The sequence below is a fragment of the Megalobrama amblycephala genome, linkage group LG4 (genome assembly GCF_018812025.1).
Source record: "Megalobrama amblycephala isolate DHTTF-2021 linkage group LG4, ASM1881202v1, whole genome shotgun sequence".
Lineage (NCBI taxonomy): Eukaryota > Metazoa > Chordata > Actinopteri > Cypriniformes > Xenocyprididae > Megalobrama > Megalobrama amblycephala.
In genome coordinates this window covers 52,418,493-52,432,640 of record NC_063047.1, presented here as the reverse complement: position 1 = coordinate 52,432,640, position 14,148 = coordinate 52,418,493, and the positions used below count along the sequence as shown (strand labels likewise).

Genomic DNA, 14,148 nt, shown 5'->3' with positions numbered 1-14,148 from the left:
CAGCTCAAAATACCCCAAAGATTTTTTTTTATTAATTTGCCTATTTTGAGCCATAATTATATATGCACCGATTCAGTGCGCGGCCCCTTTAAATCTCGCGCTCCCCCGCCCCCGAGCTCTCGACTGCCTTAACCAGCATAAACAAAGTTCACACAGCTAATATAACCCTCAAAATGGATCTTTACAAAGTGTTCGTCATTCATGCTGCATGCATGCATTGGATCATGTGAGTATAGTATTTATTTGGATGTTTATATTTGATTCTGAATGAGTTTGAGGCTGTGCTCCATGGCTAAAGCTAACATTACACACTGCTGGAGAGATTTATAAAGAATGAAGTTGTGTTTATGAATTATACAGTCTGCAAGTGTTTAATAATGAAAATAGCGACAGCTCTTGTCTCCGTGAATACAGTAAGAAACGATGGTAACTTTAACCACATTTAACAGTACATTAGCAACATGCTAACGAAACATTTAGAAAGACAATTTAAAAATATCACTAAAAATATCATGATATATCTGATATTATATATGATATATATAATATCATGGATCATGTCAGTTATTATTGCTCCATCTGCCATTTTTCGCTATTGTCCTTGCTTGCTTACCTAGTCTGATGATTCAGCTGTGCACATCCAGACATTTTGCCCTTGTGTAATGCCTTGAACATGGGCTGGTATATGCAAATATTGGGGGTGTACATATTAATGATCCCGACTGTTACGTAACAGTCTGTGTTATGTTGAGATTCGCCTGTTCTTCTGAGGTCTTTTAAACAAATGAGATTTACATAAGAAGGAGGAAACGATGGTGTTTGAGACTGTATGTCTCACTGTATGTCTTTCCATGTACTGAACTCTTGTTATTCATCTATGCCGAGGTAAATTCAATTTTTAATTCGATGGCACCTTTTAGCAAACTGAAAAATTTATGTAGAATTTCTTCTACCAAAGCAAGTTGTATACCACCAAACTTGAACTCTTGCTGTTTAATATTTTAAGTTGCTTAAACTAAATTGTCAAAAATGGACTTTAATACTTTATCGAATGTAGAAAAAGTTGATATTACATAGTTCAATCAACCTTTAAAATAGAGCTTGTCTGACAAAATGGAAGTTGGATTTTTCCAGTGTATTGTAAATTTTGACAGTGTAGAAAGCCATACTATCCCTTTTATTCTTTTGTTCATGATGTGGGTGTTGCTTGATTAAGTGGCATAAATGTTTTTTTTGTTTGTTTGTTTTAATAATTATTTAATGAGAAGAGAGCAACTGAAATTAGAGCAGAGGAAAAAGGAAACAAATGCCTTACATAACACTACCCATCCCCATCCATTGAATGAGGAAGAAACTTCACCTGTAAATTACAGTACATCAAGCCGTTCCTGAGGTAGGCGTGTTCCTACAGCCTTTCTTTAAGACAGCTCTTTTAACCCTGTTGAGTGGGTTGATGAATGTATTAAGTGCAAAGTACTGGAGGAGGTTTAAGCTGTTCAGGATGGGGGACTGCTGCATGTCTGGTGAAGACAGGGAAAGTGCCAGGATTAACCATGAAATTGAGAGACAGCTTAAGATGGACAAAAAGGATGCATCCCGACAACTGAAACTTTTGCTTTTAGGTATGTAATTTCTTGGTTTTGTTTGTTTGTTTGTACTTTATGTATGTAGATTTCTTGTTTGTTTGTTTTTTAATGACACCTAAAAATGTGTAATGGTCAATATCAATAATTTGAGCTGTTCAGCATCCTAACTGAATTAACCTAAAACAATCATTTATTGACTTTAAATTATTACACAATTAAATGATCATATGATATGTACTACAACTTTTATACAATATTTTTTCACACTTCAGGTGTTTAGATGACATATTTCCTCTGACTGTTAGCAGTCATATGCAAATACATGCAAAACGTTGTAAATGGAAAGTCATTCAGTCTCATACAGTATAGCATTATTTTTTTCTATTCTTAATAAAACTGAAATGCAAGTAAGCATGTCAGGATACTTGCAAAAAGCATGCAAACAAGAACATTGCGTGAATTCCTAATACAGGATGTAGTGATAGGATTAGCTCCAGAATGTCCTATATTTGTACTTGCTTCATATATAAGCAGTTTTAAGTAAGCAGTTATTCATGTGATTCAGATTCTTTTGTGTTTTCCTTGGTATGTACTTGTGTATTTTATTCTATATTTTAGGTTAATTCTGTTTCTGATCAGTTGTGTTGATTCTAGTTTAATATAAACTCAAACAAAAAGTGTTTCCTTGTTTTAATTATGATAGCAATCTGCACCCTTTCAGCAAAACTCCTATTTGTCAGACCTGTTTGACATGTAATAGATCAGTATGCATCCATTCCCATCCAGCGCTGCGATTTTGAAATGATTAATTTGTGTGTGGCATCATACGTGGTTATGTGTTATCAAACTCAACGGATTGAGTTTGGTTTTCTGTACTATTTAGTAGTAGTAAAATATGCTTTTGATGGCCTCAAACAGACACAAAAATAAAACAATCATCAATTATCAACCACAAAACTCAAAACAATCACCCAGCAAATCTACTGCAAGTAGATTTATACGTGTAGATTTATATTTATACTTATACTAATAGTCTATAGACTATTATATTGAATAATACTGTATCTAAATATAGTTGTTTAACTATAGTTTCATATTAATACAAATCATATTCAAATCATTCACACCTTACTTGCAGACCAGCTTGCTTTTTCTGTTCATGTTTTGTTTTGTATAAGAGAGCAGTGTGAACTGGTAAAATTGTCTACTTTTGTGTTCAATGGAAGAAAGAAAATTAAACTGTTTTTGAATGATAAGAGGGTGAAGAAAAGAGTATGATAACTATTAACCCTACAGACTTATTCTCAACATACTGCACCATCAGGTTCCACAAGTACAGGAATTATATATGAAAAAAGACCACCACCACCACCAATAACAAAAACCTCATCAGAGTAAAGTGATCCATTTTTATGAAGTCAAGTTCAGAAATGAGATAGGTAAAAGGGTGCAGCAATACTGCAGTAGTCCACTAGAGGTCTTTGAAGCTTTGCCGTAACACTCACCCGAAAAAGAAACCTAACCCTTATCTCTTTCATAATTTACTCACCTGTTTGCAACACCTACAATATGTTCCCTCATGGAACATATGTAGAGTCACTTAGTCCAAACTATTCTACCAGATAAAGCTTCAAAATATGAAGTTTTAAGTGACAGGATGACTTCTGCTTCACATCTGCTTCACTTAAAGCTTTCACTGTAAAGCCAATGGTACAGCTTTAAAGACCTTTCACAGGAAACTTTTCATGTAGCTACACAGTAACCATCGAATGCATTGTGTCTCACAGCTAAAACTTTCCGTGTTCCTCCATAGGTACAGGGGAGAGTGGGAAGAGCACTTTCATCAAGCAGATGAGAATTATACATGGCAGGGGCTACACAGAGGAAGACAGGAGGGCCTTTGCCAAGCTGGTGTACCAGAATATCTTTGTTTCTATTCAAACCTTGCTTCAAGCCATGGATATCCTGAAAATCCATTTTGCTGATGGAAAAAACACAGTATGCACCAGGAATTCTGAGACAAAACATATGTTTTATTAGACATATTTATATACAATATCTTAGCTAACTAAACATGTATTATCTCTCCCCTCAAAAAAAAAAATAAATAAATAAAATAAAATAAAATAGAAGAATACTGAAATCTTCTCTTTTTTGTAGACATATGCTGCAATGCTTAACAAAGTGACCCCTGAAACAGTACTGTCACTGGAGGCTGAATATGCTGAAGCCATCAAGAGTGTGTGGAAAGACCAAGGCCTGCAGAAATGCTTTGAACGCAGGAGAGAGTTTCAGTTGTCAGACTCTACCAAATAGTAAGTGCAGTGAATATTTCATTTCTGACACTAACAAAAAGCATCATTGTATTATATATCATTAATTTAGATGGTAATGCACCATGGTGATGCATATATTTATTTATTTTTTGGACATGTACAATAGAACAACCACATTTTTGGACATTTTTCATAGTATTCTTTGGAATACCATATTAATAATTGAATAATTGAACTTGTTTCACAATGAATGAACTTTACACAGTTATTAAACTGAACTGAGCCGGTTCAGTTTAATACTTTACAGCAGAATTTGAATCTGTCACTTATTTGACAAAGTTAGCATCATAATTCTGTTATTTTCCTGTTAATTATTATTGTAAAGCTAGCAATTTCTATTGTATAAAGCCCTATTAAAATAAAGGTGGCTTGACTTGGTAGTATCAAAAACATGGTATATACCACCTGATACTATCACTGTTGTAGTGCTTTTTTGTACTACAGTTTAGAAGAAAATTGCTCTTTGCTATTTTTAATAGATGTTTAGTTTACAGACTGTAGCCTACAGCATGACACTAAAATGCCAAGGTCATGGGGTTTATTCTCAGGGAATTCATGAACTGATAAAATGTATGCCTTGAGTGCAACAGAAGAGAAGTTTTTAGTACACAATCAAACATTCGTACTACAGATCTGTGAATAGATAAACAAAATGATTATGGCATATGCTTGATAATTATTAAAATAATTGATTTAAGAACAAAATGTTTGTATCGCTTTATTAATTCTGTGTTTGGTGAGTTTTGGTGATCATAGGGTTCTGGACAAATCATTTTTCATGTTTTTTCAAAGTCTGTTTTGTTTCTGTTTACTAGTTACCTTGATGACATTGACAGAATATCTGCAGCCTTTTACTTGCCGAATCTGCAGGATATTCTACGAGTCCGAGTTCCAACCACAGGCATCATTGAGTACGTCTTTGACCTTCAGACTGTCATTTTCAGGTAACTCTTAATTAAATGATTGTGTGAAGATAGATAAATGACTGTAGCCCATTTTGTAAATTAAAAATCCCTGCTGTTGCTGCAGAATGGTTGACGTCGGAGGCCAAAAGTCAGAAAGACGGAAGTGGATCCATTGTTTTGAAAATGTCACTTCCATCATCTACCTGGTGGCTCTGAGCGAGTACGATCAGGTCTTATACGAGTGTGCGAAAGAGGTTAGCTCACTTCCTTGCATGTGTCTGAGACTGTGATTCATGGTACGGATAAACTTTGGATTCATGGTTGTTCATTATGTTGATACGATTTTATACCTCCACAGAACCGCATGGAGGAAAGTAAAGCACTTTTTAAGACAATCATCTCTTACCCCTGGTTCCAGGATTCATCTATCATCCTCTTCCTCAATAAGACAGATATCCTGAAGGAGAAGATCTCAAAGTCAGACCTTGTAAAGTATTTTCCACAATATACAGGTTAGAGTGCCAACAAAATGGCTTAAAATACTATTCTTACAAGAATTTTTGTTTTATTTTCAAGTTAAAATATCTATATATATATATATATATATATATATATATATATATATATATATATATATATATAAAACTTTAAACAACTTGAGAAGCAATACTGCATAAGACTTGTTTTCATAGAATTTGTCTTTCCAAACTGGCATATTTTTTACTTGTTTTAGGTATAAACATGTTAAAAAAGGTTTTTTCAAAATATGAAAAGTTAGAATGTGTTTTTTTAAGGATTATGCAAAATTCAATTTCATATTGTTTTTGTGTCCACTGAGTGCTATGATCAAAATTAACGCTAGAGATTTCTTTGTTAGCCACCATTTCAGTCCCGTGTGTAATGCAGCTCACAGTCACTGAACGTGTATGGGTTGATGATGTGAAACTCCGGACAAGTTTTCATGCGCATGTCCATTTTTAAAGCGTCTTGACTGTCATACAGTCTGACATAAGTGACAGCTGAGATCCCACAGTGTGACATGAGGATCATGTTCGTGCAGTCTGACAAACAACAATCGTAAAGGACTATATCATAGTGTGCACCCAGCATGGGTTCAATGTCACGTGAGCGTGACCATGAAAGAGATGATAATCAAAACCAAACAGATATTTTTGTTTGTTGTTTTTGGCAGAGTATCTGAGGCACGAGCAGTAAAAGCGCAGCTTCTTGGTAGGGATACATGCACGAAAACAGCATGTTTTTGCTTCCACTCAAAAATGGGTAGGCCTATTTAAAACATGGTATAATAAATGATCTGTGGGGTATTTTGATCTGAAACTTCACAAACACATTCTGGGGACACCTGAGACTTATATTACTTGAAAAGGGGCATAATTGTCCCCTATAATTTATGTGCCCTTGTAATTTTTAATAAAAAATAACTTCCACTGCCCCTTACCATATCATCTCATCTCTTCTCTGATGAAGGTTTCACTGGTGTGAAACCACTCCCGTTCAGTCACCTGTCACTCATATGAGATAGCAGCAATTAGCAAACAACAACAATCCAATCAGTTCCTGATGGACAAAATCAAGTCCCATCCTACATTTTTTCTAATCCGAGAAGCCGTTTCACTTGGATATAAATCACAAAAATATATTAAGATGTCATTTATTGTGGTAAATATTCTAGAGTGCAGTGTGGGGGAAGCTACTTGAAAGAAATGAAATTATGATTATGACTATTATGAAGTAGTTAATTTCTAGCCAGCTTTCCAATGCTTATGAGGACAGTTTAATTGGTTTACCAGTTTTCTTCGCAGTGTAACGAAACAAAAGATTACACCTCTCTGTAAAACAAAAAAGTTTCATTTTTGTCATACGAATGTTCATGTTGTTCTGAACAGAGACTGCACCAAATATGTCTTGGTGTGAAAAGGTCTTAAGGTTTAGTTCACCCCAAAATAAAAATTTTGTCACAATCATTTACTCACCCTCATGTTGTTCCAAATCCATAAGACTTCTGTTCATCTTTGGAACACAAATAAAGATATTTTTATATTCTCTCATAATTTTTGTCCATCCGTTTAAAGTCCACACAACCAAAAGTTTCATGCATCAAAAAATAACAATACAAAAACAGACATAAGACATATGTCATACAGTCCCCTCCAAAAGTATTGGAACAGTGAGGACTATTCCTTTATTTTTTCTGTAGACTGAAAACATTTGGGTTTGACATCAAACAATTTATATGAGACAAAAGATCAACATTTCAGCTTTTATTTCCAGGTATTTACATCTGGATCTGATACACAACTTAGAAGATATAACCTTTTGTTTGAACCCACCCATTTCTCATGTGACCAAAAGTATTGGAACAGATTAACTTAAAATAGATTAAAGTGAATAAGACTTAATATTTAGTTGAAAATCCTTTGCTTGCAATAACTGCATCAAGCCTATGACCCATTGACATCACCAAACTTTTGCATTCTTCTTTTGTAATGCTTTTCCAGGCTTCCACTGCAGCCTCTTTCAGTTGTTGTTTGTTTTGGGGGGTTACTCCCTTCAGTCTCTTTTTTAGCAGGTAAAATGCATGCTCTATAGGGTTTAAGTCTGGAGATTGACTTGGCCAGTCTAAAACCTTCCACTTTTTGCCCCTGATGAACTCCTTTGTTGCTTTGGCACTGTGTTTTGGGTCATTATCTTGCTGCATGATGAAGGATCTCCCAATCAGTTTGGTTGCATTTTTCTGTAAATTGGCAGACAAAATGTTTCTGTACACTTCAGAGTTCATTTTGCTGCTGCCATCATGTGTTACATCATCAATGAAGATCAATGAGCCCGTCCCAGAAGAAGCCATGCAAGCCCAAGCCATGACATTACCTCCACCGTGTTTCACAGATGAGCTTGTATGTTTGGGGTCATGAGCAGATCCTTTTTTTCTCTCCAAACTTTAGCCTTTCCATCACTTTGGTAGAGGTTAATCTTTGTCTCATCAGTCCATAAAACTTTGCCCCAGAATGTTTGAGGCTTGTCTCTGTAGTTTTTGGCAAAGCCTGGCCTTCTTATTCTTCTTGCTAATGAGAGGTTTGCATCTTCTGGTGTAGCCTCTGTACTTTTGTTCATGAAGTCTTCTGCGGACAGTAGACTGTGATACCTTCACTCCTGCCCTCTTGAGGTTGTTGCTGATGTCACTAACAGTTGTTTTAGGGTCTTTCTTTACAGCTCTCACAATGTTTCTGTCGTCAACAGCTGATGTTTTTCTTGGTCTACCCATTCGAGGTCTGTTACTTAGTACACCAGTGGTTTCTTTCTTCTTCAGGACATTCCAAATGGTTGTACTTGCTATGGTCAATGTTTGTGCAATGGCTCTGATTGATTTTCCATCTTCTCTCAGCTTCACAATTGCTTGTTTTTCACCCATAGACAGCTCTCTGGTTTTCATGTTGGTTACACGTCTAACTATAAATGCAGTCTGCACAGGCAAAACCCAAATCTGAAACTGAGTGCAGACATTTAGTGCTATTTATTGTTTGAATAATCAATGTAATAGGACACACCAGGGCAACAAAACACACCTGTCAGTCACATGTTCCAATACTTTTGGTCACATGAGAAATGGGTGGGTTCAAACAAAAGGTTATATCTTCTAAGTTGTGTATCAGATCCAGATGTAAATACCTGGAAATAAAAGCTGAAATGTTGATCTTTTGTCTCATATAAATTGTTTGATGTCAAACCCAAATGTTTTCAGTCTACAGAAAAAATAAAGGAATAGTCCTCACTGTTCCAATACTTTTGGAGGGGACTGTATGTCATGTTTACCATGTTTGATGTGCTTTATGTGTGTCTGTTGATCAATGTTTATATATTAATAATCTGTTTGTAATATAAATTGATTGTGTTTGTTAAGAAGACTTGAATTAAAACAATCAGTTCAAATGGATTATTTTTGCAATGTCTTTTTGTACTTTTTGATGTGTGAAAATTTTGCTTGCGTGGACTTTCAGGGGATGCACAAAAAAGGTTGAGGGAATATTAAAAATATTAAGTTGTCTTCCGAAGATAAAAAAAAAAAGTATTATTGGTTTGGAACCACATGAGGGTGAGTAACTGATGACAGAATTTTTATTTTTGGGTGAACTATTCCTTTCATGAAAGTGTTTTTAATCATTGTTTCAGTTTGCATGACAATAAAGCTGTATAAGCAATAACATGTTACAAAAACCAGCAATGTAGCATTTTGTCACATTTTTTGGTAAAAGCAGCTTTACTGGAATACGTCTCAGTAACTAATGTAACCTTCATTCCCTGATGGAGGGAATGAGATGTTGTGTCGAATGAAAGACACTAAGGGTCGCACTTGAGAGCCCCAAACACCTGGCCACGCCCCCAGACATATGGATATATAAGGCGGCCAATGTGCACACACATGTGAACGATGTGCTGTCGGCGACTGAGTCCAACTCCACTCCTAAAAAGAGATGCTCTGCACTTGGAAGTCCCAATCGGGCTCGATGCTTGAGGACCAGAACTATGTGTGCGCACAACAGAAAGACAGCGGCATTCTCACCTTGAACTGAAGTAAGAAGCATGCGGCTGTACCTGGGTGGGTGCCTGAAAAACTGAATCACATAGCCGAACTGGAGCGTAACTGGCTCATCTGGTAACTAGTAAGTGCTATCCACGCATCCAGACTGTACTAGCGGCACTAACGGAACAATGCCCAGTGTACCTGAGGTTTCAGTGAAAGCCACGTCGGAAGGCATTGTGTCCCTTGTTACTCATGGTGAACAATGTGTCGCTGAATGCTGTGGAGGTGGTTGGTGACAGTCGAGGTGGCTGGGCCTCGTTGATACTCATCACACTTACCTGCTCTGTGCAGACCTGTTGCAACAGAATGCAGGAAGGTGAAATGTTTGCATCCACCAAGGTTTTGTTGCAAGTACTCGATGCCTGGTCATTGTTAAAACGAGGGCCAGGAGTGTGTGTGTGACACAAGGAAAGAATACATTTCTCTTTTATTAACCATGTAAAATTCACTCCCCCCTCCGACGGGAGTAAAGGTGGCCCCAGCTGGGGTGAACAGGACTGCAGTCTCTCCTTCCCTGGGTCACCTGTCTCAGGGCTGCTTTGAAGCCTTGTGAGGCCTCTCAGTGGCCTGTTGACGGGTGGGCTGTGCCACCTTCCTGCGACTGGACCCCTGAGGCCTGGCTGCCAGTCCAGGCTCCGCCCTCAGCAATGAGCAGGCGGAGATTGGGCTCTTAGGGGTCTAGAAGAAGACTGGCACCGTGACAAGATGTGCTTTATAGCCTCCGTCTGCTTCTTTGCTGCTGAGAACTGCTGTGCAAAGTCCTTGACAGTGTTGCCAAAAAGTCCACCTTGGCCAATGGGGACATCGAGAAAGCTGTATGTTTCTCTGCATCCTGCATTTAGGCAAGATTAAGCCACAGTTGGCGCTCCTGGACCACAAGTGTGGACATCTCCTGACCCAGAGCCTACTTGGTAACTTTACTTTGGCCTGATATACTTTCAGGATGGCCATTACATGCAGGGAGGAGATGGCCTGGCCAGCAGCAACGTAAACCTTCACCGTCAGAGCCGAGGTAAACTTACAAGCTCTGGACACAAGCCTCGGATGATTCCTCCAAGTGGCGACATTTTGTGGGCATTAATGCACCATAATCGCATGCTCCACATGAGGAAAGTCCGAGTACTCCCACACAGCCCCACCATCAAGTGTAGTGAAGATGGAGGAACCAGTGTGTTCTGGAAGAAAAAGGTGCCTTCCATGACTTTGTGATTTCCTCGTGCACTTCCGGAAAAATGGAACCAGGATGGAGCATGGCTGTACATCGCACTCCAACCCCAGGAACCAATCATCCAACTGCCAGCATTCGGGACAGGGTGGAGGAGTCCATGCAAGCCCAATGCTCACTAGCATGGTTGCCAACTCTGCATCAGCCTCAGACTGTTCTGTCACACCTGAAGGATTGACAGCTCATCATCCCTATGACCCCCGAATGAGAAATTGAGCTTGTCAATTTCTCATCCAGAGGAACTGAGCATGCTGGGGAATGGGAGGCTTGTGGGGATTTACCCGGCAAAAGCTCTGTCATTATAACCCCCTGATCACCCTTAGTGCTCGCGACGGAGGCATCGTACCTAGAGGTAGAAGGACCAGGATGGGAAGCGGCTGAGGAGACTCGCGGCTTCCTGAAGAAGAACCGTAACATTCTGATGGGCATGTTCCTGCAGTAAGAGCATGAACCATCCAAAAATGCTGTTTCATTTGAGCGTTGTCCAAACTCTGAAGACAGCGATTGTGCCCATCTGAGGGAGAGAGATATTGCCCGCATCCATTGGGACTTGGACGGAACACGCAATCCCCCATGCAGCTCTTTTAGAGGAATTTGCTCTTTTACGCCGGCCGCCTTATATACCCGCATGTCCAGGGGCATTCAGTTTCCACATGCCAATTCCATTGACCATTGACCTTTTCTGTAAAACACCAGAGGTGTTTAGGGCTCCCAAGTGTGACCCCTAGTGTCTCTCATTTAACAAAACTTTGTGAGAGACAGAAAGGGAAGATACATTATACTGGTTTGAAAACAATTGAACTACTTTCATACTGAAAATGCAGTAAGGTTATTAGCTTTGCTTCTTTTTGTTAGTTACTCCTCAACACTGCTGCAGTGTCACTGAACTCCACTGAAATTATGAAATCTGTGTTATCTGCTAACTTCACAGGCCCTAAAAATGATGCAGAAGCCGCAATGAAGTTCATCTTGAGTATGTATGAAGAACAGAACAAGGACACACATAAACGTATCTACGCACATTTCACATGTGCAACCGACACTGAAAATATCCGCTTTGTTTTTAGTGCTGTGAAGGACACCATTCTGCGGAGCATCCTGTCAACATTTAACTTGGGTTAAGTGATAAAAGTGATTTTATATATGGCTAGATTGAATGTTTTTTTTTTTTGTTTTTTTTTTTTACCTCTGAGTCAATGAAAATGTGAATGTGATCTGTGTGTGAGCCCTGGAATTATGTCAAAGTGCATTCTGTGAATTCTTCTTGCATTAGCGGAAATTCAAGGGAAAGTGTTTTAATTATGTGTTTTGCTGAATAAAGAAAGTCTTACAGGTTTGGAAAAAAAATGAGGTTAAGTAAATGTTAATAGATTTTTTTTTTTAATTGTCCCTGCTTTGTTCTTAGGGACAATATTTACACTCTGGATTTCCAGGGACATTTTTTCTTTCCTTCATGACAGCGTTTTTCTAGTTATATTAAACATTTTGCTTGATAGGCTCAGAATAAAATAGAATAAAATAGAATAAAATATATCAAATGTTATAACAACACAAAAAGCAGTTCAATAATTATTTTTCATTCAGTGATTTCTGACCCTGCAAACTTCCCATAAACCAATCCAAAAACTTCACAAATAGGCCTACTCCAAAGACAAACCCTAAATGTGTGGTATCAGGTAAATGATAGCTTTTCATTATTTTTATTAACACTTCATGTGGCTGTCTCAGTGAGTATCCGCCATATTATATTGCACACAAAATTTGAATGAAATATGAATTAAGACAGACTTTGAATCAATGCAAATCATGTGTAGCTAATACCTTTGCTATTCAAATAGTCTCTGCAACACTGACATGGATACTAGAATGATATCATTTATACTAATTCCTGTTCTTTCTAGAGGAAGTTGAAGAAATAGCTCCCCAAATATTTGTAAATATTTACTGTATTTGTAAATATGTACTTGTGATTATGTCATGATTTCTAATGTGATAATTTTTATATATTTATGATATATGTGATATATTTTTTACAACAGATGCAATACAGTTGTATTTTAGTGCGCCAAAATAAAATTGATTGCATAGCAAAAGCATTTTAACACTTAATTCCATCAAGCACTAACTATTTTGCATATCCACCTTATTCCTGACCAGTCTACTGCGTTTTGAATTATGGGTTGCACGTCGGTTTGGGGAACTTCCATTTAAAAAGACTGAAACAAATCATTTCAAATCATAGTTGCCCTACAAATAAAGCTTATCTGTCCGTTTGACTGAATGCGCTGTTAATTTTTCTTTCATGTTTTATTTTCAGACAGCATGAGAATAACGTAACGCTTGGTGTTTTAACGTAACGTAACAAGAATATCTATAGCAGCTCTTTTCAGTCGCTGCATTCTTTTCCTCATGATTATTTTCTTTTTTTTCCCGCTGTAATAGTATGAAAAAGGACAACATATACTAACATATGTGGTCTGTTCTCTTGATATAATTTAAGATAATAATTCACTGGAATACACGAAATCTCTCGGTTTTCTCCTCAAAGCCTCACGTCTCTTTTTTACAGGAAAATACAATTTATTATCTGTAAAAATAACAGAAATCACTTTGAAATAGTATCACGCAATGCTGAAGTTCATGAACATTTTTTTATTATTAAGGCAATGTCTATTACATAATACAAATATATATCACTACAGTTGTATTTAACCTGTCCTTTATTGATGTGGAAGAATCGTGCTTTTTCATGGTCTGTTGAAAGTACCTTGTTGATGCTTTTACACTTTTAAATGTCCTTTTAATTTTCGTTGGTTGAAGGGTGAGTAGAATGTCATCTCATTGTACCCAGTTTAAAAAAAAAACGTATTATTGCGTTCATAGAGCGAGCCTTTCACTGTTTACAGCTTAATGGGAGTTACACCCATAATTCGCGCAAAGCGTCATGGGGCGTAGGAAAGCAAAGTAACAAAACATGCCATCCCACTTTTTTTTCTCTTGCTCTTGTTATTAATGTTCTGAAACCGGTTTGATTAGAAAAAAATAATGGTTAATAACGTTATTTTTTAACTTTTTTTCTTTTCTTTTTTTTTTGCATGTAGCCTACTACTACTACTTCTACTAATAATAATACTTACAGCATTTTATTTATTAAAAAACAAAGAGTCCTGTATTTGCCGTCTTAGCCAATAGGCCTAATAAGGAAAAACTATCAACGGTTTAGGCTACTGTATTTTATTTTAGTATTTAACAGGCTGTGAGCGATATAAATAAGCAATGCAAGAATTTGTGTGTGTTTTCGCTGGTTTCAAAACACACAACAAACTGCATATTACTTGACATTCATTTTCACTTAAACGTAGGCATAATGCTTGATGGTTGGTGACATAATATCATCTGAAAAAACTAATGCCAGGGCATTGCCATTGTGACTTACCATTTGCATAAGCTGTACTATTTGAATTTGTGATTGGTTGACTGCCAAATCAAATTATTA

At 37.2% G+C, this 14,148-nt stretch overlaps 1 protein-coding gene across 2 annotated transcripts; it reads left to right on the top strand.

The window, feature by feature from the left end:
* Positions 1-1,166: 1,166 nt before the first annotated feature.
* On the top strand, positions 1,167-11,999 carry gna14 (guanine nucleotide binding protein (G protein), alpha 14). Of its 2 annotated transcripts, XM_048189937.1 has the most exons (8): positions 1,167-1,622; positions 3,400-3,584; positions 3,747-3,901; positions 4,738-4,866; positions 4,952-5,081; positions 5,186-5,339; positions 11,584-11,625; positions 11,720-11,999. In XM_048189937.1, exons 1-8 carry the CDS (start codon positions 1,454-1,456, stop codon positions 11,725-11,727), a joined length of 972 nt encoding a protein of 323 aa, XP_048045894.1. In that variant the 5' UTR covers positions 1,167-1,453; the 3' UTR covers positions 11,728-11,999. The 2 variants fall into 2 exon arrangements, with proteins under 2 accessions (XP_048045894.1, XP_048045893.1); XM_048189936.1 differs by having other exon boundaries at positions 1,168-1,622; positions 11,584-11,999.
* Positions 12,000-14,148: the final 2,149 nt, after the last annotated feature.